Here is a 25,294-nt window from a genome sequence, read left to right as displayed (position 1 = left end):
GTTCCTTTTAACATGAGTAATGAGTAATATCATGAGTAATATCATCAACCATGTGTAGTTATAACTAGTGATTATGATTGATTGATTGATTGATTGTTTTTTATAAGATAAGTTTAATGCTAGCTAGGAACTTACCTTGGCTTCTTACTGCATTCGTGTAACAGGCAGGCTCCTCATGAGGCAGGTGGTTAGAGCGTTGGACTAGTTAACCGTAAGGTTGCAAGATTGAATCCCTGAGCTGACAAGGTAAAAATCTGTCGTTCTACCCCTGAACAAGGCAGTTAACCCACCGTTCCTAGGCCGTCATTGAAAATAAGAATGTGTTCTTAACTGACTTGCCTAGTWAAATAAAGGTGTAAAAAAATATATGGGGGGGATTGTTATGAAAACTTGAAATCGGCCCTAATTAAATCGGCCATTCCGATTAATCGGTCGACCTCTATTTTACATTATGTATTATATGACAAATCTACACTCACAATAGTGTTCATTGCCCTGATTCTATACAGGGCTTCAATAGCCTAGGCTACATTATCCAGAATACAATCACAGATTACTCAACTCAACACATATTCTGGGTCAAAGCCGATACATTGAGATCTGAGATCTATATTTGACTGTGTTCAAGACTGAAATGTGTTGGAAACTTTCGACACACAACATACACACACCTTGATTCTCCCTCAGAACGTGATGTCACCTCATGATGTCACGTACCTTGTTGTTATCGTTAATATTAGTATAATGCCAATATAATGGATGTTTTGTGTCACAATATTGCAAACGTTGATGGTGTGTTCTTTGTTTTGTCCTGTTTAGCATCCAACACAAAGCTTTCTTCCTGCAAAGCCAGTGTCAGGAGTACCTGCAGAGAGTACAGCAGATTCTCCAGGCAGTAAGTACCCTACACAGGTCAATTATGGATAGAAACACACATACCCGTATTGATGCACATGCCCACACACAAACATGTTTGGTTGTGGAATAGCAGCATTAAAATGGGTTTAGCTTTAGCATAATAATTTATCTTTCACTTACAAATATAAAGTCAGATTTTTTTAATTATCTTGGATGTTTCTATGTAAACAGGAGGATTTTGAAATACTGTATTTTCTGTGTTGATGCAACATTGGTAGCAGCTGTCTTCAGCTGTACTGATAATATTGCACTCATCTAGAATTACTGTCCTGAAAAGTGCTGTTTGCCTTTTTTTCCATGAATGGTCCACTATTATCTCTCCTTCCTGAAGTGTTTTCAACCATTATGGGTCATAATGGTGTGGTCTTTTTGACCTTGTTGGTCTTCCTGGTTGTCTTTTTGACAGTTTAGTGCAGCGTTTCCCAAACTCGGTCCTCATGACCCCAAGGGGTGTGTGTTTCGTTTTTTGCCCTAGCACTGGGGTGGCAGGCAACCTAGTGGTTAGAGCGTTGGGCCAGTAACCAAAAGGTTGCTGGATCAAATCCCTGAGCTGACAAGGTAAAATTCTGTCTTTTTGCCCCTGAACAAGGCAGTTAACCCAKTGTTCCTCTGTAGGTCGTCATTGTAAATAAGAATTTGTTCTTAACTGACTTGTCTAGTTAAATAAAGGTTCGATTATTTWWTTTTTTTTTAAACTACACAGCTGATTCAGATGATCAAAGCTTGATGATTAGTTGATTATTTGGATCAGCTGTGTAGTGCTAGGGAAGAAGAGAAAAAAAGGTGCTCCATTTGGGGTCCGGTGGGCAGAGTTTGGGGAACGCTGGTGTAGTGTGTACCACAGCAGGTTGGTGGCACCTTAATTAGGGAGGATGGGCTCGTGGTAATGGCTGGAGCGGATTAAGTGGGATGGTTTCCATGTGTTTGATGTAGTTTCGTTCCAGCCATTATTATGAGCCGTCCTCCCCTCAGAAGCCTCCACTGGTGTGTACTGTATTGCCGTGTTCAGGTGTTAGGCGGTTGTCTTAATGGCTGTTTTGGTGTGTTTACCATGTTGACATAGTAGCTTACTGGGCAGTCTTGTGGACAGTGTGGGTGTGTTGACAGTACTGTGTTGACTGCGTGTGTATTGTTGTACTGAACATATGATTGTCCTCCCCCAGGGTGGTCCAGCGGGGGAGGTGGACAAGCTGATGAGTATGTCTTCTGAGACTATAGACCAGCTGAAGGGATGTGCCATGGAGCTGCAGCACATGAAACAACCCAAAGACAACATCATCAAGACGTAAGGACAGAGAAAGAGATGGCGAGACAGAGAAAGAGAAAGCTAGCGAGTGTGCTCATGTGTTTGTGTGTGTGAAAGAGAGAGAGAGAGAGAGAGAGTTTGTGTGTGTGTGAGAGAGAGAGAGAGAGAGAGAGAGAGAGAGAGAGAGAGAGAGAGAGAGAGAGAGAGAGAGTGTTTGTGTGTGTTTGATACATAAAATTTGCATATGTGTTTGCATTTACATTTGTGCTCAAATACAGATGTGACGAATCCACTCTTATCTTTCATGTCTGACATTTGCTGTCTCACCCTCCCTACAGCATACAGCATCTCCAGAACATGCAGAGTGGGATCACCTCCTCCATCAGTGGCTCGACCCAGAGGAAGAGCAGGGGCAGCATTGGCTGGGAGGAGAGGGGGAGGACCTACACTGATGCCATGTCTTGGATCGGCCAACAGAAGGTATTAAAGCTAGAAAACCTGCAATTAAACCTGCATAATTTATCTACCGATTCCCCTCAAGGTGATTGCAAAGGGTGAAATAGATGACTGCATCACTCTGGAACTCACCCCCTAGACAATATGCCATCCTTCTCTCGAAGCTCCAAACCGGTTTAGAGCAGTAGGATAGATAGTTTGAGTGTGTGTGCGTGTGTGTGTGTGTGTGTGTGCGTGCAGGGAGGTTGGAGCATGACACCAATCTTATCGCAGATTCTGGCCTGCTGAAACTCAAACCACCACGATGCAAAAACATAAGCTGCTCAGAAAGAGAGAGAGAGAGAGGGTGGGGACAGACAGAGAGTGAAGGGGGGAGGGTTCAGAGAGAGAGAGGGAGTGATGAAAGAGAAACAACAAACAAGGGGGAGAGAACACATACCAGAGAGAGAGAGAGAGAGATTGAGCAGTAGAGAGTGAAAAAAGGGCAAAAGAAGGAAAGGAATGTGAAATCTAACACTCACTACTGACACACAGTGTTGTGGAACATAACTGTTAGACTGATGACTTACATGCCTATGCGAACACACCCTGCACGCCTTGCTTCCAACTAATCTGCTCAGTCACACACACACACCACTCCCTATTTGGGGCAGTAGGTAGGCTAGTGGTTAGAGTGTTGGGCCACTAACTGAAAGGTTGGTGGATCAAATCCCCGAGCTGACAACAGTTAATTATTATTTACTACCATCTAGAGGATAGAGTTAAGAAACACATTTATTTAGGCTGCCCGTGAACAAGGCAGTTAACCCACTGTTCCTACCGTCGTTGTAAATAAGAATTTGCCTAGTTAAATAAAGGTTCAATAAAAGAATCCATCCCCGTCTCACCCTTTACCTATCATTATCTCATCCCTTCTTCTCAGATGTTCTTCTTTCCCAGATGTTTGTCCTTCTGACTTTGTCTCTGCGTGTTGTGTTGTGTACATTCTCTCCTTCTCTTTAGCAAGTCAAGTTGATAAAAGTATTGGCAACAGTGAAACGGCAACAATAAAACGTTTCTCTGTCGTGACCGTATTTGAGCCGTCACATACCCTCTCACCCCACCCACATATCCCTCTCCTACCTCTTTATTCACTGCGACAGTGTAGCTCACCAAATAGACATTTGTGCATACCAACTTACAAACATAAATGCATAAAAAAGGGTGGGGAAAGAAAACAAAAGGAAGAAGAGAGAGAAGAAAAAGGGAGAGTGCAGTTCTGTAGAAACTGTCTGGGGGTGGTGGGGTGGTTAGTTTCTACTGAGCACAGCACTCACCCTTTTTCTTATCAAAGATGAGTGGAGTGAAGTGAACTCTACAGGGGGAATAGGTGGAATAGTTTCCTGCCTATGCCAGACACACTGACAGTGGGAACAGTTACTTATTATTTACTACCATCTAGAGGATAGAGTTAAGAAACACATTTATTTAGGCTTCCATACAAACAGATGTGGTTTCAGTTGTCACTGTCCTACAGCTTATGGAAATATTCAATAGAATTGCTAACTAAATGACACCAAATTGTACTTTTTTTAATGAATCCTGAAGCTTAGAAGTTGTTATTCAGTAATAATAATGTAATGAAGCTTTTGGTGGCATGCTGTTTCGCAGTGTCGTTGTGGTAAAGTAAGCTGTATCTCTCCTGTGTGTCTGTCTGTATGCAGCGTCTGGTCGAGACGTCTCCGTGGGGTGAGGACGCAGCCACCATCGATCAACAGATTCTGAGCCAGAACAAGTTCCACAGCTCTATACAGAGGAGCCAAGAGGTGGAACGCGCCAGAGATGAGCTGGTACGTACTGTTGAGTTGACTAACTAGGGCCCAGAGTTCCCCCTGGTCAGGTCACATGGTTCACATAGACCCTACTGATCGCATGTGTCTTTACTCAGGCCCAAAATGATGACAAGGGTGGCCTCCATTCCCTGCAGCAAGAATGGGACAGTCTTCAGGTATGAGTCCATATTAACAATCAATTGAACAAAATACAATTATTTTATCATTAATTTCTTCAGAGTTATGATTAGTGTATTAACATTGAACTCTTCTCCTCTGTCAGAAAATGTCATTTGCTCGTACGGGCCAGCTGAGAGAGCTGCAGAACATCATCGACGAGATCTCCAGGGCCATCATGTGGGTCAACGAGAGAGAGGAGGAGGAGCTGGTGTTCAACTGGGGAGACAATAACATTGATGTCTACATCCCCAAGAAACAGGAAAGCTACTCCGTAAGGCTTTACACTGACATGATATCTATTCTGAACACTCATTAGTCTCATGTTACACTTCCTAGTTTCGTTTTCACTTTGCTATCTATTTACAAACTAACATGGGAACAACGGATATCAAAGTCCTTGCACTGGTAACCATGAGTAGACACGCCTAGATTCCTATACAGTAGTAGCCTTTTTGAAGGTCCTCGCACTGTCTCTTTCCAGAAACTGATGAGTGCCCTGGAGGTAAAGGAGAAGGAGCTAAACAAACTGAAGCAAAAAGTCGATGGCCTCCTGAAGAACAATCACCCAGCCTCAGACAAGATCGAGGTGAGAGTCACTTTACCCTTAGCTAGGGTTGAACATTTCCCCAACGTTCCCAAAATCCACAGGTTTTCTAGAAATTCAGGTTGGAAGATTCCTGGAATCAGACGTGTAAACACAGGAAAACCTGGGAATTTGGGGAAAGTTACCGGCATTATGCAACCCTACCCTTAGCCTCCCATAAGTAGTGAAGTGGAAATATCAGTTTGTTCTACACTATTTATGGAGGTGCTGCTAGCTAAAAGGCGGTGTTTGATCCCTAGGCCTACATGGACACTCTGCAGACCCAGTGGAGTTGGCTCCTCCAGATCACCAAGTGTATTCATGTCCACCTGAAGGAGAACGCTGCCTACAGTCAGGTGAACACACAAGTGCATACTTCCATAAACACAGACGTGTGCACAGACATGCATGCACAGACACACACACACACACAAGGGATGCTGCTTAAAAGCTACCATAGGTAATTTTTACTAAACTTCCCGCTCCACTTCAGTTCTTCAAGGAGGCCAATGAGACCTACAGCAAGCTGCAGAAGGAACATGAGAACATCCGTAAGAAGTTCACCTGTGATAAAGGAACATCTCTGGAGAACCTCACTGAGCTCCTCAAGACCCTTGAGGTACCTAAAATTGACTGACACCTGGGAATGTTTCTATAGGATCTCCCACAACTATCATAATATCAACAAATAGTTGACATGAGTATGATGGACATGAAGTGAGCATTTTTGCTATATATATTAGACAACCCTCCTTACTACTCATACAGATGCAGGATCTTAAGTTGATCCCCCTGTTGCAGGTAAATTTACTTGCAATCCAGTAAATGTAAAACGTTCAGTGTATTTGAGGTTTAAAAAGGCTTCTGAAGTTTGTAATTTTCACTTAGAAATTTCAGACTTGATTTTTCCAAACGAAAAATGTGTCAAACCCTACAAAAATGTCCATTAATTATAATCCACATTTCCTGTTGCTGAAGGACAATTTTCCTGCTGTTGCAAACTGGCTCAAATGAAGATCCGATATCTGTGTGTTGTTGAGGGTAACTCCTTCCCTCATATGTTAGCAAGGCAAACCGCTCTGGCTTGTTTAAAAAAAAATGTGCGCAACAGAATGCATATGACATACAGGTATATTGCAATTGTTTAGGGTGGTTCATGTATCCCAAGACATGATTGATATGTAACTGAATTATTGTTGGTGAGAAAGTTGCAGATATAAAACTAATTGGGAATTATTTCAGTGTGAGAACTAGTAGCTTTAGGGATAACTATAGGACCTGTTTCCGTGACCTTTAAATGGCATGTGTTTTTTTCCCCAGAGAGAGAAGGAGACGATCATGGAGAATAAGAGGCAGGTCAAAAACCTGGTCAACAAGTCCAAGAGCATCGTGAGGCTGAGACCACGTAACCCTGAGGAGAAGAGTAGTAGTCCTAGTCCTGTTATAGTACAGGCCCTGTGTGACTTCAAGCAAGACCAGGTCAGACAGACACACACACAGATAAGAAAAAACACTCATTCTAAATTGTTAACCCATGATCTTATGTAGCACATGCACATTCTTGTGTATATGCTTGTATACTACAGTGCTTGTATACTACCACCACCAACACACACGTACAATATTTGCAGAGAAGAACTGGCGCAATAGTGTGTTTACACTGTTTGCATGTGTTCTTTGTGTCCATCAGAAAGGGATCTTCAAGGGGGACGAGGGCATCCTGACGGACAACACCCAGCGCAGTAAGTGGCACGTGACGGGTCCTGGAGGTCTGGACATGCTGATCCCATCTGTGTGCCTCCTCATCCCCCCTCCCAACCCCCTCAGCATCGGACTGGCCAACAAGTAAGACTCCCTCAACGTCCACGCTGTCTGGCTCTCTGCCATTACTGCCATTTCAATAACTCTGCCATAAAAATGACATTACAATACATATTAAAAGCTCATTAAAGCTGGTGTTACGAATCCCTTTGGCACGACAGTCTAGGGGGGATGGTAACGAGACCCGTAACATAACTCTAAAAGTATAATAGTGAAAACGTAACAGTGAGAATGAAAAAAACACAGACAACTAAATTACCGTCAAACACTCATGGTTTATTTGGTAAACACACGGTAAAGGGGGGGGGGCAGGAAAAGGGGCTGAGCTGGACCCAAGGAAAGAAACAAATATCTAAAAACACCCCTAAGCTAGACCAGCCTACTTCAACAACAGCTACCTAACTAACCAAAAATACAGTGGGTGGTCCGCCCAGTTCTAACTAGTGTTCTTAGACAAAGTATTCCTACGGGTAGTGTATGCCCATGAGCGACTTGTCTTGGTACCCCCTTTTCCCACCATCAAACAAACAGTCAAACACCATAACAAAACAATTCTCACAGGATAACAGACAAAGTGACATGTAGTTGCATAACACAAGCGATCTAGAGAGAGATTGCATGACAGAGAGATCGAGCTCCAGAGAGAACAACTGACAGGGTTTTTAAACCAAGGGAAAGGGGATGTGATTGGGTAATGGAAACAGGAGGAGGTGTGTCTTCTGATTAGCGACTGATTGGTGACTGATTGGGGTATGATGATTGCCACCTGTGAGGGGAGAAGGAGAGAAAAGAAATACACACACAGGATACACACACACACAGGATACACACACACAGGATACCTGTATCCGTAACAGCTGGTGTCAGACTACATCAACTGACTTCCTACTATTATGACACAAACAGATCATTGATTAGTAACTGATCCTATGTTGTGTATTGCAGGAATGAGCAGTACTACGAGGCCATCATGGGCATCTGGAATCAGCTCTACATCAACATCAAGAGCCTCATCTCCTGGCAGTACTGTGTTAAAGACATCAACCACATTAACTCTCTCACCCTGACCATGGTAAGGCCTTACACAAGACTACCACTTACACAGCGGCCCGCATCTGCTATATGTACTATACAGCATCTGTCACATAATACAATAGTACTGTACTCACAATATGAACAGGGAACAAAGGTTTTAGGAAGCAAATATCCTATGTTACCATTTGGAGATAAGATCTATTAACTTGTCAAGTGTTGGTCTTATTTATATGTTATTGTTTAACTCTAACATCTCAATATTTTTCATCCACAACAAGAAGTAAGTACAGTTGAAGTTGGAAGTTTACATACACCTTAGCCAAATACATTTAAACTCAGTTACTCACAATTACTGACATTTAATCCTAGTAAAAATCCCCTGTCTTATGTCAGTTAGGATCACCACTTTATTTTAAGAATGTGAAATGTCAGAATAGTAGTAGAGAAAATGATTTATTTCAGCTTTTCTTTCTTTCATCACATTCCCAGTGGGTCTGAAGTTTACATACACTCAGTTTTTGGTAGCATTGCCTTTAAATTGTTTAACTTGGGTCAAACGTTTCGGGTAGCCTTCCACAAGCTTCCCACAATAAGTTGGGTGAATTTTGGCCCATTCCTCCTGACATAGCTGATGTAACTGAGTCAGGTTAGTAGGCCTCCTAGCTCGCACACACTTTTTCAGTTCTGCCCACAAATGTTCGATAGGATTGAGGTCAGGGCTTTGTGATGGCCACTCCAATACATTGACTTTGTTGTCCTTAAGTCATTTTTCCACAACTTTGGAAGTATGCTTYGGGTCATTGTCCATTTGGAAGACCCATTTACGGCCAAGCTTTAACTTCCTGACTGATGTCTTGAGATGTTGCTTTAATATATCCACATAATATCCCTTSCTCATGATGCCATCTATTTTGTGAAGTGCACCAAGTTTAACGATGGTCATTATGACCAAAAAGTTATATTTTTYTTCAATCAGAKCAGAGGACATTTCTCCAAAAAGTTAGATCTTTGTCCKCATGTGCAGTTGCAAACCGTAGTCTGGCTTTTTTATGGCGGTTTTGGAGCTGTGGCTTCTTCCTTGCTGAGTGGCCTTTCAGGTTATGTCGATATAAGACTTGTTTTACTGTGGATATAGATACTTTTGTACCCGTTTCCACCAGCATCTTCACAAGGTGCTGTTGTTCTGGGATTGATTTGCACTTTTCACACCAAAGTACGTTCATCTCTAGGAAACAGAACGCGTCTCCTTCCTGAGTATGACGGCTGCGTGGTCCCATGGTGTTTATACTTGCGTACTATTGTTTYTACAGATGAACGTGGTACCTTCAGGCATTTGGAAATTGCTCCCAAGGATGAACCAGTTTTGTGGAGGTCTACAATTTTTTTCGGAGGTCTTGGCTGATTTATTTAGATTTTCCCATGATGTCACGCAAAGAGGCACTGAGTTTGAAGGTAGGCCTTGAAATATATCCACAGGTACACCTCCAATTGACTTAAATGATGTCAATTAGCCTATCAGAAGCTACTAAAGCCATGAGGTCAATTTCTGGAATTTTCCAAGCTGTTTAAAGGCACAGTCAACTTAGTGTATGTAAACTTCTGACCCACTGGAATTGTGATACAGTGAATTATAAGTGAAATAATCTGTCCGTAAACAATTGTTGGAAAAATGACTTGTGTCATGCACAAAGTAGATGTCCTAACCAACTTGCCAAAACTGTTGTTTGTTAACAAGAAATTTGTGGAGTGGTTGAAAAACAAGTTTTAATGACTCCAACATAAGTGTATTTAAACTTCCGACTTCAACTGTATATGTTTAATAAGCGTTCTCTCTCCCCTTGGTGGTCTTTAAGAGTAGTCTTCTTATCCCACAGTAGTTGTACATCTCACTCTTCCTTCCTCTCTGTCACGCTCTCTCCTAGCTGTCCCAGTTGCGTCCTGAGGAGTACCGGAACATCATAAAGAGTCTGGAGACTCACTACCAGGAGTTCCTCCGCAACAGCCARGGCTCCGAGATGTTTGGAGAGGATGAGAAGAAGAAGATGGAGGGCCAGTATGCTGGAGCCCAGACCCACTACGACACACTGGTCATAGGGCTGCCTACATACAGTGAGTCCTAGGGCACCTTGTCTACCCAGTGGAGCTTCTTAGATGGCTAAACGCCTTCCCTGTCTACACTGAAAACTACATCAGTTCAATAGAAATCGTAGAGTCAGGGAGCTTAAGAGAATGAATTTAATCATTGAAATAGGACACTGTGACCCCAATTGCTACAGATGTTTGCCAAGAAATCACTCAGATTATCTTGGATATAGGTTACTACATTAATATGTTATGCTACTGGATTTGATGCCACTAAATTCAAATTGGTTCCATTTCACAGATCAATCCAAAGTGGAGGTGGTCAAGCGGGAGGTGGTCAAGCAGGTGGTCCAGCATGAGCCGCCCATCAAGGCGGAGACGACCAATACCTTGCAGGGCTCTACCCTCAGCCTGACCCTGCTTAGTGACCTCCACGCCCTCAGACGCAGGCTGGAGCTGGCCGAGTCCGGCCTTAGCCACCACCTCCATGTGCCCCTGGGGGAGAACAGTGTGCAGGAGTGCTCACAGCGTCTCCTAAAGCTGGAGGTATGCAACTACATCAACAACAGAGACATTCAATAGAGAAAATGGGCCTGTGAAAATTTTTACAATCTTAGCATTTCTTCCTCCTGTCTTTAATGTAGTATCTGAGATAACATGACTGGATAGGCGATAGCAATGAAGGGAACCTGTGTMGTCAATCATATCCAATTGTGTATTTCTCTTTGAATAATCTTGATAATCCTAAACGCAACCTATTGTACATGATGGACTAACCCTTGATCCTGGTTCTCAGGGCCTACACCATGATCTGGACGGGGTGCGTGATGAGTACCTGAGGCTAAGGGAGAGGGTCCTCAGGCAGCTGGAAGGGACAGCAGCAGACTCAGAGCAGGCCAAGTTCCTCAGGAAAGAGCTGGACCTGCTCAACCAGAAACTGGGAGATCTGCAGGGACTATCCTCTGCCTACCTCCAGAGGTACGGCTCTCACAGGAGCTCCTACCTTCTAGTCTTCTTCCTATGTTAACAAATGGTTGCGGAAACATACTGGTTAGCAAAGGATTGTTGGGGGTATGTGTCACCTGTGTGAAATGGTTATAGTTTGTTGTGGTGTTTCATGTTTCACTGTTGAAATGTCGTTTGTTGAGATGGTGTTGTAACGTGGTGCGTGGGTCTGCTTTCCCTGTGTAGACTGTCATATCTGCGGAACTTGCTCCAGAGCCTCKTCCAGGCTGAGGATGTCATCAAGGTCCACGAGGCCCGTCTGACTGAGAAGGAGACCACCTCCCTGGATCTCAACGAGGTGGAGCACTACAGATCCACCCTCAAGGTCAGATAAATCATCAGTTACAACTGCTGTCAATTCATACCTTTCAATCCATGTTTAGTGTGTACATTATGGAGTGCTGACCGTTAGACTCTGAACGGCCTAATATAAACAAATATATGATGCTTCTGGGTTGTTGTGTGGTCTGCTGCACAATGGCCATGTCGGTGATGGCATTGCAAAGGGGAGTGTATTTCAACTAGAAGAGTGTCAGTGTTTTTCCTGATGTCTGTTTTTTCTGTTGTCTGCCCCTACAGCAAATGAAGTCTGAACTGGAACATAAGAGAGACTTGCTGAAGGCCATGGAGAGTGACCTGGTCAATGCAGTGCACGTGAACAGTCAGATCTCAGCCTCTTTCCACAAGTGTGATGTGGACCTGTCCAAGTACGCTGACCTGGTGGGTCAGATGTCTGACCGCTGGCGACGCATCCAGACCCAGATTGACAGCAGGTGAGGGCACTTAGATCTCTAACATACACTTCTCACATACACTCTTACAAACTCTTCTAAACACACACAGCAAATTCTCCAGTGTTAAATCAACACTAACAGTGTTCAATTTAGCACTGGCCCAGTGTCTATACGGGTCCACACTTTAGAGTGTTAAATGAACACAGTGCTTAGTGCTGATGTGCTGATAAGCTTAGTGCTGATGTTAGGTAATTAACACTTGCAGTGTTATGCAATAACACCATATATAGTATTTTTAACACTAGGAAGTGTATATAGTTTGTACCAATGGTGTTATGCAATAACACCTCATACTATTTTTAACCATCACAGCAAGAGATCTGTATCTCTTGACTAGGTCATTCAGTGTTGGGTTAAGGAAATAATATAATATTTACTAGTTTTTACTGCAACATGCTCTTGTGAGCATTTATAGACTTCAAAACTGGCAGTAGACATTCTCCAACTTAAATTAACATAACCATAGACCACAAACGGTACAATACTTCAATCAATCAATTGAATGTGTTTATAAAGCCCTTTTTACACAAGCAGAAAACTAAACTAAAACCCTAAACAGCAAGCAATGCAGCTATAGAAGCATGGTGTCTAGGAAAAACTCCCTAGAACGGCACTTCCACTCACTGGTGGCAAAAAATTACGAATTGGAAGCCATGTTGCCACTAAGCCATGCCTGGACTATAATTTCCCAGTGTGCCTTGACTTTGAGTGATTTGTAGAGTTACCACACATGACTATATTTGTTAGTGACAGAGACATGGTTGTTAAATTAGAACATTCTTTGTTCTGTGGACTTTACCAATTGAGTTTCTACTGTATGTTATCATAAAAATGTAACTGTTTATGACAATACATGACATATCATAAGGTCTTACTTTGAAGGCCATGTTTTACCCTAACACAGTGGTGTTAGGAATCTACTGGTTTACAGGCCACATTTAGTGATGTAATGTTTGATACAGTGTGCCGATGCTTGTATCACTTTATCAGAAGCATGTGATCAATGACGTCCAAGGCTTTGTTTTGTCAAACAACCACCTGATTGGTTTGGTATTGGTTTCGGTAGAAGACAAGTAAGTGTCCAGCAAGTGCCACTAGTGTACAACGTGTTGATCATAGCTTCGCGTAATGAACCTATTTTCAACACAATTGGCCAGAAATGCTAAATGCTTCAGGAAGCTTTATTTCCCCGTCACTAACCACATCAGGCCTCCAAGTCACATTATGCTGGCTTGCAAAATGATATGTATTTCCTATTGGAATCTGGACAGAGTTAGGACAACCAACAGTTTGAATTTGTATTCACCCGCGACCTGCATTCAGAACGACTGTCAGTCTTGGGAACTTTGATAAAGGAGACAACCTAAACCATTTCAACTGGAACAACTAATTCAGTTACAGGTGCAATAAATCTAACTAACTAAAATGTATGTTATTTATCTTTGTGTACCATAAGATTAATCAATCAATGTATATGCAAAAACACGTATTAAAAACAATCCCAAAAAATGGAGCTGCAGCAGAGCATGCTGGAAAATAAAGATGGCCGTGGTTTTGATGGGAGTGTTTTATTCTCCACAGAGTAAAACTGTCTCAATCACACTCAACACTGGTTATTAACACCAACACTGGGGTACTTTTACACCACTGAGTGTTCATTTAACTTCTGAATCAACACTAGAAATGTTAGACTGAAAGATCTCGCTAGGTAAAGACTGGCCAATTTGCTGTGCCGTGAAATCACTCTCATATCCAGTTCTGATGTTTCATAATAATTGCTTCTATGCACTAGTAGGGGATCCATCACACTCAGCCTCCTTGCATTCCATAGTCTTCTTTTTGCTGGTAGTCAGCAACTCAATTGACCATGGGACTGACTCTCCTTTTTCTTCTCTCTCTCTCCCTCCCTCCTTTTCTCCATCCCTCTCTAATCAGAGTGTGGGACCTGGAGAAGCAGGAGAAACAGCTAAGACATTTCCAGCAGAGCAGTGGAGTGGTAGACCAGTGGATAGACAATGCTAAACAGCGCCAGGACACCCTGCAGGCAGCCAAGTTCAGCGACATCCAGGCCCTCATGGAGCACCTCAACCAACAGAAGGTAGGTCACTGCACAGCCATCGCCCCCAATTTCTTTTCTCCAAAATGGTGTCGTACAATTCTGTACAGTACAGAGACTAACTGGTTGTTTCAGGTATGATTGATAGATTTGYACACACTCATGACAAGCCGTGTATGTTTGATGGACAGGTGCTGCACAGTGAGATCAAAGGAAAGAAGGAGAAGGTGGAGGATGTACAGAAGGATGCGGACACCTGCGCTGCCTCCATCAAGGTGAATGTCAACTTTTCACAACCTCTCTCAACACCTTGAATTTGGTTGTCACTAACAGTATCTTACCAGTTTGCATATCACATCGCCAACTAAAACCGTATCATACTGTATGTAGCATGTAGAATAAAATAAAAACGAACTGCTTGTGTTCATATGTGCTTCTACATCATTCCAGAATTATGAGCTGCAGCTGGCCTCCTACAGTGCTGGACTGGAGACTCTGCTGAACATCCCCATTAAGAGAACCATGCTCCAGTCCCCTGCCACTGTGGTCAGAGAAGAGGTAATGAACCAGCCTGCCCAACAGGGGGCAGTATACAGTGTTATAAAGATTTCAGGGCCCGTATATATAACGCGTCTCAGAGTAGGATCAGTTTTGCTGTTTAGAGCAATGTGTGTGTGTGTGTGTGTGTGTGTGTGTGTGTGTGTGTGTGTGTGTGTGTGTGTGTGTGTGTGTGTGTGCTGGTGTGTGTGTGTGTGTGTGTGTGTGTGTGTGTGGAGGGGGGGGGGTGTTAATGTTTTATTGCGGGCCTGGTCTTTTTTCTTTTTCAAATGAGCCCTGTAATTACAAAGATGCACATCAAGTACACATATGAAATGCAAAGCAGGAATACAAAACACTATCATCATAGAAAACACATTCTTCATCACCCTGGTAATCACCCTGGTAATGTGGATAAAGGAGTTCATGAGCCTGAGGTGGCATAATGCCAGTCATAATACCCTACTAAAGGGGGGTATTAATACCCTACTAAAGGGGGCTATTAAAGTGATGTTAATCCCAGTGTGGTAATCCTTGTTTTTTGCATTGATTTGCTATTTGGCTCTATTAACAAAGGTGCTATCTGGAACCTTAAAGGGTTCTTCGGCTGTCCCCATAGGAGAACCCTTTGAAGAACCCTTTTTGGTTCCAGCTAGAACCCTTTTGGTTCCAGGTATAATTTTTTGCCTTCAATGTAAAACCCTTTCCACAGAGGGTTCTACATGGAACCCAAAAGGGTTCTACCTGGAACTAAAAAGGGTGCTCCTATGGGGACAGCCATAGAACCCTTTTTTCTAAGTGTACATAGTAGTTACTCTATTATCATTTTTTACACTAATTTAAGTCTATAACTGCTTGTTTATCTATTAAATCTAACTGTACCCCACTAGGCAACTGGCCTCCAGTCTCGCTACATAGAGCTCCTGACCCGCTCCAGTGACTATTACAAGTTCCTGGGGGAGATGTTGAAAAACATGGAGGAACTGAAGGTAAGGGCGTAATGGCAGAATCATAAAAATAATGTGTTTGCCATATGTAGCATATGAGTTTCCTCCAAATGATTAATTTCCGGAAGTGATATGACTTTCCTTGGTTATGATAGAGTTAGGTTAATCTGATCCTAGTTTTTAAGGGCAACTTTTTTTCATTGCAACTATTATCTCATTGTGACTCTTCTATTTTCCCCCCTCAGATAAGGAACACCAAGATCGAGCTTCTGCAGGAGGAGCTGAGGCGTCTGAAGGATAACATCCAGGACCGCAGCGAGAAGAACCGTTCCTTAGAGGATGCCCTGTCCAGCTATAAACTAGAGCTCTCACAGTCTAAAGAACAGCTCATCTCCATGGAGGAGGTGAAGAGGACCACAGCCATGCAGGCCAGCGTGGCCAGGGAGAGCKTGGACACCACCAGCAGCCAGCTGACTGAGCTCAGTGACAAGCTGGCCCGCCTCACCTACCAGCTGGATGAGGAGAAGAGGAAGAGGAGGCTGGCCGAGGAGCGCTATACGAGCCAGCAGGAAGAGTACGAGGCAGCCGTGCGCCGGCGCCAGAAGGAGCTGGACGAGGTCAACTGGTCCAAGATTGACCTGGAGAAAGCGGTGAAGGACAAGGAGCGTGAGCTGGAGAGGCTCAGGATGCAGCTGGAAGAGGAGGCCACGAGGAGGCGCGGGGCGGAGCAGGATATATCTAAGGTAAGAACGCAGTGCAACCAGGAGATTAGTAACCTTAAGCAAAACTATGAGTCGGAGATACATGTCACCAAGACCACCATCCTCAAGGCTTCTCAGCAGAAACAAGAGGACATGGCCGAGCTCAAACTGCAGTGTGAAAGACTAGAAGCTGATAAGAGTGATCTTGAAGAGGAGCTGAGGAGTTTGAGACTATCTGTGACTCAGACTGAGGATATGAGGAGGAAGGCAGAGGAGGAGGCCCACCAGCAGAGGTCTAAGGGGACGGAGGAGTCGAGGAGGAGGAGAGAGCTGGAGATACAGTTCCAGACCCTGGTCACCCAGAGAGGAGAAGAGGAGCTAAGGCAGAAAGAAGCATTGGCCGAGGCCACCAGGAGCAGCCAGGAAAAGAGCAGGCAGATCAGCCTGCTCACATACAACCTAGATGAGGAGGGCAAGAGTAGGAGTGCCCTAGAGATAGAGGTCACCAAGCTGAGGCAGTCCTACACTGAACTGCAGACCAGTAAGACCACCTCGCGGGAGGTCATCAACAAGCTCAAAGGCTCAGAACAGGAGATACACCTGGTCCGAGTGGAYCTCGAAAAGCAGACCAATGAGAGGACCAAGGCTGAGATGATGTCCGCCAGTCTTCAGAGCCGCATCCGGGACATGCAGGTCATGGTGAACAGTCTGGAAGCGGAGGTGGAGAAGCAGAAGAGAACCACCCAGGATGAGTTCACCCACAGGAAGAGGATAGAGTCTGAGCTGAAGAAGATGACGCAGAGCTGCAGAGAACACACCACCACCATCAACACCCTCCGGGCCAGGCAGGAAGAGGTGTCCACCTCAGAAAGGAAGTATGAGCAGGAGCTCCGACCTCTCCAGGAGGCTCTGGACAAGAGCCTGCGGGTGCACACAGCTACCACGGATCGCCTGGGTCAGGTATCCGCAGAGCTAAAGGCACTCCAACAGCAGCTCCTACAGGAGCATGCAAAGGTCCGTGAGGTCAATCTCCGCAACGAGAGCCTCTACAAAACCATTGAGGAGAAGAGCCGGCTGCTCAATGATGCCACCACAGAAATCGAGAAACTCCAGTGCCTGACCCAGAAGCTGACCAAGGAGAGGCTGAGGCTGGAGGAGGAAATGAGAGGAGTAAAGCAGGAGAAAGAGCAACTGAAACTTGACAGAGATAGTGTGGATGGAGAGAGCACATCCCAGATCTCTTCCCTGCATGTCCAGCTCCAGAGCAGCAGCAGGATGACACTGGAACTTCAAGCGCTCATCAAGGACATGACCAAGGAGAGGGAAAAACTCAAATCGGATTTAGACAAAGTCCAAAAGCAATCATTTGAGGTATTTTGATTGATCTGAGGGGTCCATTCCAAATAATTCCAACTAATTCCAACAACTCTGCATGAATGACTGGCACTAGGAGGATCAAGTTCAAATTATTTACATGATTAATTAATGTTTTCTCTTATTCTTTTTTTTTTCTTCAAACTTTTGCATGAGAATTTCTTTGCTTTTGTTCACTCAAATAACAATTTCATTGTTGTTAACAATTAATAACTATTACTCAACTATGAAATATTCATTAATTATTAATAATTCCTAAATTAACTGGCTAAATTCTATAAGTATTTAATCAATAATTTAATTGTTTTCTCAGAGGACCAATGTTCACCACCTGACTGCTTCCATGGTTTGCACTGCACTCACTCACGAAATCTATAGTAAATTAAGGCTATACATTCGCTGGTTGCTGGAAATTTGCTAACAATCTGCTAACAATAGTGTTCATCTTTCTTCCCTCYATATTTTTACCAGAAGGGGAGAGGGTAACTTTTTTAATGTGTAATGATTTATACAGTCTTTATCCATACAGTTTTTTTTAAACATGGGAGTGTGTTGACCAATATGTCTTATTTTCTCTTTCCCTTCCAGACCTCCATGATGGTGCAGCAGTCTCAGAACCACTACACTGAGATCCTGTCTGAGAGGGACACCCTTCTGATCAAGTTGAAGCAGCTGGAACAGGACAAGACCCGCCAGGGTCGCTACGAAGAGGAACTGAACCGCGTCAAGGTCTCCCTTGAGACTGAGCTCCGCAACAAACAGCGTCTCCAGGAAGAAAGAGACAAGATCCACAAGGACTTTACATACTGGAAGAGCCAGTATGAACTGAAGGAGGGGCAGATGAGGCAATGTGACTCCGACAAGGACAAGATGGAGAGGGAGAGGCTCTCCCTGAAGAGCGATTTGGAGCGAATGATGGTGGAGCTGAGGACTGTGGAGGAGAGGTATAAGGGCAGGCTGCAAAGCTCACAGAGGGAAGTGTCGGATCTGGCCCTGAAGAGAGATTCCCTGGAAAGGGAGCTGAGGAGGCTGCAGCAGAGGCCTGACTCCATGAGCATCCAGACCCAAACGGACGAGAAAGTGGTCACTGTGGATCCGTCCAAACTCGTGTTTGATGGGGTTCGCCGAAAGGTCACCGCCCACCAGCTGTGTGATTGCGGCATCATCAGCAAGGCCACCCTGGAGCAGCTGCTGAAGGGAAAGAGGACCGTGGAGGATGTYGCATTGGACATCCAGCTCAGCCTCAAGGGAACAGGTGTCATTGCAGGGATGGTCAGAGGCCCCCAGGGCAGGATGTCCATCACTGAAGCCAAGACCAAGAACCTGCTCAGCCAAGAGAGCGCCATCATGCTACTGGAGGCCCAAGCTGCCACCGGCCACATCATGGACCCCAAATTCAACGAGAAGATGTCAGTTGATGCTGCCTGCTCCAGAGGGGTGGTGGACACAGACGATAGAGACACCCTGATGACAGCTGAAGCAGCCGGCACAGGCTTCAAAGACCCATACACTGGAAAGCTGCTGTCCATCGGACAGGCTCTAAAGCAAAACCGTCTGGACAAGAAGACAGCCCTCCGTTTGCTGCAGGCTCAGGAGTCCGTTGGCGGCATCCTGGACCCTGTTCTGAGTGTGTTCCTGCCCAAAGACCTTGCGCTTGATCGCAACCTGATCGACGAAGACCTCTACAGGGCTCTGAACAAGAAACCTGCCTGCTATCTGGACCCAATCACTGAGGAGGAGATCAGCTACAGTGATCTGAGGCTGAAGTGTAGGATGGAGCCCGCCTCTGGCCTGCTGCTCCTTCCAGTTCCAGAGAAGCCCATGACCGTGCAGGGTCTCAGGGGAGAGGTGTCCGTCACAGAGCTGATCAACTCCAACCTGCTGTCTGAGACCGATGTGCAGAAGCTGAACCAGGGAAAGCTCAGCAGCAAGGAAATTGAGGACAAGCTCAAGAACTACCTGCATGGTTCTACCTGTATTGCGGGGATCTATGATGAGGCAAACAACAGGATTATGACCATCTACCAGGCCATGAAGGAAGGTCTGCTCAGACGAGGAACCACCCTGGAACTTCTGGAAGCCCAGGCTGCCTCCGGCTTTGTGATCGACCCTATCAACAATGTCTGCATGAATGTGGAGGAGGCCTGGAAGAGAGGCCTTGTGGGCAAAGAGTTCAAGGACAAGCTGATGTCTGCAGAGAAAGCAGTCACTGGATACAAAGACCCCCACACTGGCAACACCATCTCCCTCTTCCAAGCCATCGAGAAGGAACTGATTGAGAAGGGCCATGGGATCAGGCTTCTAGAGGCTCAGATCGCCAGTGGTGGCATCATCGACCCCAAGGAGAGCCACCGTATCGATGTAGACATTGCCTACAAGAGGGGCTACTTTGACGAGGAAATGAATGAGATCCTGACCTACGAAGGAGACGACACCAAGGGCTTCTTTGACCCCAACACCCAGGAGAACCTGACCTATCTGCAGCTGAAGGAGAGGTGTATCACRGACCCCAAGACTGGTCTGGTTCTTCTGCCTTTGAGGGACAAGACCAATCCTCAGCAGATTGTTCAGCAGAGCAGCCAGAACATCATCCGTAAGAGGAGGGTAGTGATCGTAGACCCTGACACTGGAAAAGAGATGACCGTGAGGGAAGCCTACCATAAGGAGCTCATCGACTACGACACCTTTCTGGATCTCTCAGAGCAGGAGTGTGAGTGGGAGGAGATCACCATCAGAGCTTCTGATGGTTCAGCCCGTATGGTGGTGGTGGACAGGAAGACAGGCACACAGTATGACATCCAGGACTCCCTGGACCGCGGCATCATCGACCAGACCTCCCTAGATCAGTATCGTTTAGGAACCCTGACTCTGACCCAGTTCGCAGACCTCATCACCAGCAAGAGCAGCCTGAGCGAGCTGTCAATCACCGCCAGCAACATGGAGGATGTGGCCACCTGCAGCAGTCCCACCCAGGCCTGCCCTTCTTCCCCCACCGTACGCAAGCGCTTCAACAGCATATCCATCACCTTCTCCCCAACAGATGAGTTTGATGAAGGGAGCCCCATAGCGGCCATCTTTGACATGGAGACAATGGAGAAGATCACCATCCCGGAGGCTCTACGGAGAGGCATWGTTGATGCCATTACAGCTCAGAAGCTTTTGGAGGCCCAGGCCTGTACTGGAGGCATCATCAACCCCACCAATGGCCAGCGGCTTAACCTGCAGGATGCCGTCCACCAAGGTCTCATCGATGATGACATGGCCACCAAGCTGAAGCCAGCCCAGAAAGCCTTCATGGGCTTCGAGGATGTGAAGACTAAGAGGAAGATGTCTGTGGTCGAGGCCATGAAGGAGAAATGGCTGCCCTACGAGGCTGGCACGAGGTTCATGGAGTTCCAGTATCTGACAGGAGGGCTTTTAGAACCCGGCAAGGGACAGAAAACCAGCATTGAGGCGGCCATCCGGAGGGGCTGGCTGGATGGGAGAGGAGCACAGAAGCTTCAGGACACAAGGAGCCATACCAAGAACCTGACCTGCCCCAAAACCAAGCTGAAGATCTCCTACAAGGAGGCCATGGACAGCTGCATGGTGGAGGAAGGCAATGGCATGAAGATGCTCCAGGCTTCCTCCATGTCCAGCAAGGGCATTAGCAGCCCTTACAACGTGTCCAACCCAGGCTCCCGTTCGGGCTCCAGGGCGGGCTCACTGGCCACCTCTCGTACCGGGTCCAGGAGTGGCTCCCGCAGGGGCAGTGTGGATTACTCCTCCAGCTACAGCACCTTCACCACTTCTGCCTCCAACACCTTAAGCGTCAACTCAAAGTTCTAATATTAAAACACACATATAGGGAAAGAGGGTGTGGAGTAGAGTTGTTTTTGGGTCTGAAAATTAAAGCCTGGTCTTACCCAAGCCCAATGAGCTGAAGCACGAGCTCAGGCCCGGTCCGACATCATAGAAATGATATGAACCCAAACCCCCCAAAAAAGCTAGATTTCTAGAAGACATCATATTGATTTAAACTGGTGTTGAGAACGATGCGGCGGAAACGGTAGGCAGCGGAGTGAGGAGACGAGGAAACAGCCCTTGTCTTAGAAAAGCGAGGAGAGAGGAAAACTCACCTTTGGCCTAGTTATGATCAACTGAATTCCAAAAATATTGGAATTAAGTAGGCTATAGGCTAATGCAATTGAAGGCTTGTATCACATTTTTGCTTATGGAAACTCCAAAAGTCATATCCAACCGTTAGCCTATAATACATTTAAAGCAATAGCCATGGGTGGTCAACTTGATGATATTTTCAGCACCGTTTGGATTGGGACAGTGCCTTCGCGTTGCTTTGAGACAAGCGTAGGGATTTGTTTTCACTGAATCTCCGTTTGGATATTTGTTTACAATTAGGCTGGGAAAATGTTAGCTAAATTGAGGTGAGTGCTCATGCATGTTATATAGCTTAACAAGTGGATTTTGCTCTTCACTCCCGTAGTAACCTAAACCCTGTGACTTGTCTGATAATCAATCAATGTTTTTTTGTTTCACTGAATCTGTATAATTGGTTGATCTCTGGCTGGGCAAATAAGTGGAGGTGGTAGCTCATTTATTTGTTTGCTCATCTGTCACTGATCAGCAACATTTTGCATGCAATAATGTAGCCTAAATCAAGTTCATATTTTGCACTTGACTCTTGTATAGGCAACTCCAAAAGCCTGCAGAGGTTATGAAATATGAACACGAGACTCACATGCTTTTGAAAATATTGATTGCTATTATTTTCTATTGGTATCATGATGAATAAAGTGTTATTATTATTATTATCATCCTTATCAGGCCTGGTAGGCTATAGTAAACGTATATAGTCTATTCACTATAGAGATGAGAGCACGTCCTGTTTTAGCTGCTTTAGCGCAATTTACATCAATATATAATCTCAGTCATTCATTCATGTCATTACACAGCATACAAGTCATTCATGGCCTTAAATACAATCAGGTATTTTATTTTGAAAATGAAGTAACAATGGGAGCCTTGAATAATTAAAAAATAAATCTAGAAATTAAACCATTTTTAATCTAACACCTGTTTGGCACACATACGCATGCAGCGCTCGGTCCTACCCTCCTAGTTCTTCATCATTATAAAACGTAAGCTTAGTAGAGGGAGGGGGAGAGAGATTTTTAGAGAGAGAGCAGTAGGAGAAGCCAAGGTGCGCGAGTAGTCACGAAGACACGCACGGTCCCAAAAACTTTTTTACACGGTGCGGCAAGTCCGAACCCCGTCCGGCCTGAATAAATTCTCAGAACTTCATGTCCGGCGGTCGGGTTTGGGCTGAAAATGACAACTCTAGTGTGGGGTAGATGTGATGTGGCACATTTGTTATGGTTGAGAGGGAAAGTGGGTTAGATGGGGTAGAATTTGTGATGTGGTATATCTTTCATTGATTGATTGTGTTTAGTTTATGTTTTGTGCTGTTAGCTAAATCTGGTTTGGGGGTATAAAGGTTGAACATATTCAACTATTTCATGGATAACAGTTTGTTAAAATGAAATCTAAAATCCATGTAAATGTTTAGATTTTTTTTWACTTGAAAATAAATGTAGTATTGAAATATATAACGTTTTACCAAATGTTTTGTTGTTATGTAAAGGGAATATCTTACTGCTTCAATGTCCTTGACTCACATCATCTATTCTACAATGTCTACAATATTAATTTATCTGACTTTTATTTTGCTTTAATATCACTCAATCACTGGCAAACATTTGCTGATCTGATTTTGGTTTTCAAGCAATCCTTTGAAGTAACAATGAATGTACTTGACAATGACTTACGCCTTACAACACAATGTCCAATGGTACTGAATTACAAAACAAGTAATAAACCATTATGAATTTACCCGTTGAATAGATTTTATGTAATGATATATTTTGTATTCCAAACAATTGAAAAATAAAAGTTAATTTCCCAACACTGTCTTTTGTAAGTATCATGTAGAGATTGTTTAAAGTCCATCATTAGTCTATGGAGCTTTAAGAAGCATGAAAATAGGGAGAACATGCTCTCAACTATGATGATAATGCAATAGTGGGTTCACTCACTGACGGTTTGTCGAAGCTTGCGCTCTCACAAACTCAATGGGGTTGTTGAAGACCATGTCCCATACCATTCACACTGTTCTAAAGCATTTTTACTGTGTACATTTACCACACACAATCATAACTAACATAAAGGTACAACTGCAAATTAGCAATATAATGAAAATTAACACAGTCATTTCATGAGATGATATAGTAACAGAAAGTTGTCTTAGAGGACAGCAACACAGGAATATCAGTGTGTGTGTGCGCTAATGCCTGGCTTTAGTTTGGACAGAGTCAATCATTAAGCAGGTCACTCCTTCAGTAACCAAGGTCCACCACTCACAAAGTGCTGTTATGTAAGCCAGATTCCACTGTCCTTAGGTCAGGTGCCAAACAATTGAATCATCATGTACCTTTGTACTACTACACAATACGAGGTACAGTCACTGTCCTCCAATGGTGTTGAAATGTGTGCTTCTGAAACCCTATGGTGACTGAAAGTGACTAACTTACTCTATAGAAATGACCTGTCCTTACAACTTATTGTCACGACTCATATTACATGTACATATCACTCCCAAGTTTCAACTCATGCACTTTSTTTGCTTTCTGCCATACCATGTCCACATGTCACGTGGCCTAGAGCAGTGTTTTCCAATTCAAGTTTACCCCCAACAGCACAGATTGTCCATTAMATTGACCAGATACTCAAGWGGCCGCTCTTACAATTACAATAAATGTCTTAAAAATTAAGGCAAGGGCCTCCCGGGTGGCGCAGTGGTCTAGGGCACTGCATCGCAGCGCTAGCTGTGCCACCAGAGTCTCTGGGTTCGCGCCCAGGCTCTGTCTCAGCCGGCCGCGACCGGGGGGTCCGTGGGGCGACGCACAATTGCCCTAGCGTCGTCCGGGTTAGGGAGGGTTTGGCCGGTAGGGATATCCTTGTCTCATCGCGCTCCAGCGACTCCTGTGGCGCGCCGGGCGCAGTGCGCGCTAACCAAGGGGGGCGGGTGCACGGTGTTTCCTCCGACACATTGGTGCGGCTGGCTTCCGGGTTGGAGGCGCGATGTGTTAAGAAGCAGTGCGGCTTGGTTGGGTTGTGCTTCGGAGGACGCATGACTTTCGACCTTCGTCTCTCCCGAGCTTGTACGGGAGTTGTAGCGATGAGACAAGATAGTAATTACTAGCGATTGGATACCACGAAAATTGGGGAGAAAAGGCGGTACAATTTATCAAGTGGGACCATTCTAGCCAATAAAATGGCAGATATARGTGTGAATAACAGGCACTCCGATAAAGTGTTTTTTTCTCAAAGTTGCCGGGATTATTCCCTGTACACCCGTAACAACCTAAGCATTACAAAACTTCTATTCGATCAAATAAGCCATTACATTTTTTGTTAACCAAATTCGACACTCATTTACTTCCATACAAAAACTCCTTGCCTGGTGAGTGAAACAAAAAAAGCCACCTGCTAGAGAAGACTGATTTTGGGCCCAGTTATCCCTCTCGCTTTGCCTCTTCCTCTCTGCCAACAGCAAACATTTTTCTAGTAGCCCCAGACAAGCACACCTGATTCAACTTGTCAACTAATCATCAGGCCCTCAATGAGTTGAATCAGGTGGCTTTGTCCGGGGCTACAACACAAATGTGTGATGTTGGGGGTACTTTGAGAGA

General features: G+C 44.7%; 1 protein-coding gene across 2 annotated transcripts; it reads left to right on the top strand.

Annotated features, from left to right (window-relative positions):
• Window positions 1-823: 823 nt before the first annotated feature.
• Window positions 824-23,508, top strand: LOC111979761 (desmoplakin-A-like). 2 transcript variants are annotated; one of them, XM_024010455.2, is made up of 23 exons: window positions 824-895; window positions 2,082-2,203; window positions 2,503-2,644; window positions 4,324-4,449; window positions 4,548-4,607; window positions 4,715-4,882; window positions 5,093-5,197; window positions 5,455-5,550; window positions 5,688-5,813; window positions 6,515-6,673; window positions 6,885-7,039; window positions 7,961-8,087; window positions 9,973-10,159; window positions 10,434-10,678; window positions 10,929-11,110; window positions 11,324-11,462; window positions 11,717-11,910; window positions 13,867-14,029; window positions 14,179-14,262; window positions 14,438-14,545; window positions 15,415-15,513; window positions 15,717-16,214; window positions 18,135-23,508. In XM_024010455.2, exons 2-23 carry the CDS (start codon window positions 2,112-2,114, stop codon window positions 21,372-21,374), a joined length of 6,495 nt encoding a protein of 2,164 aa, XP_023866223.1. In that variant the 5' UTR covers window positions 824-895; window positions 2,082-2,111; the 3' UTR covers window positions 21,375-23,508. The 2 variants fall into 2 exon arrangements, with proteins under 2 accessions (XP_023866223.1, XP_023866222.1); XM_024010454.2 differs by having other exon boundaries at window positions 15,717-17,543.
• The last annotated feature ends 1,786 nt before the right edge of the window (window positions 23,509-25,294 follow it).

The sequence above is a fragment of the Salvelinus sp. IW2-2015 genome, linkage group LG19, assembly GCF_002910315.2.
Source record: "Salvelinus sp. IW2-2015 linkage group LG19, ASM291031v2, whole genome shotgun sequence".
Lineage (NCBI taxonomy): Eukaryota > Metazoa > Chordata > Actinopteri > Salmoniformes > Salmonidae > Salvelinus > Salvelinus sp. IW2-2015.
Note: the sequence above shows the minus strand (reverse complement) of the source record. Positions and strands in the feature narration are given on the sequence as shown.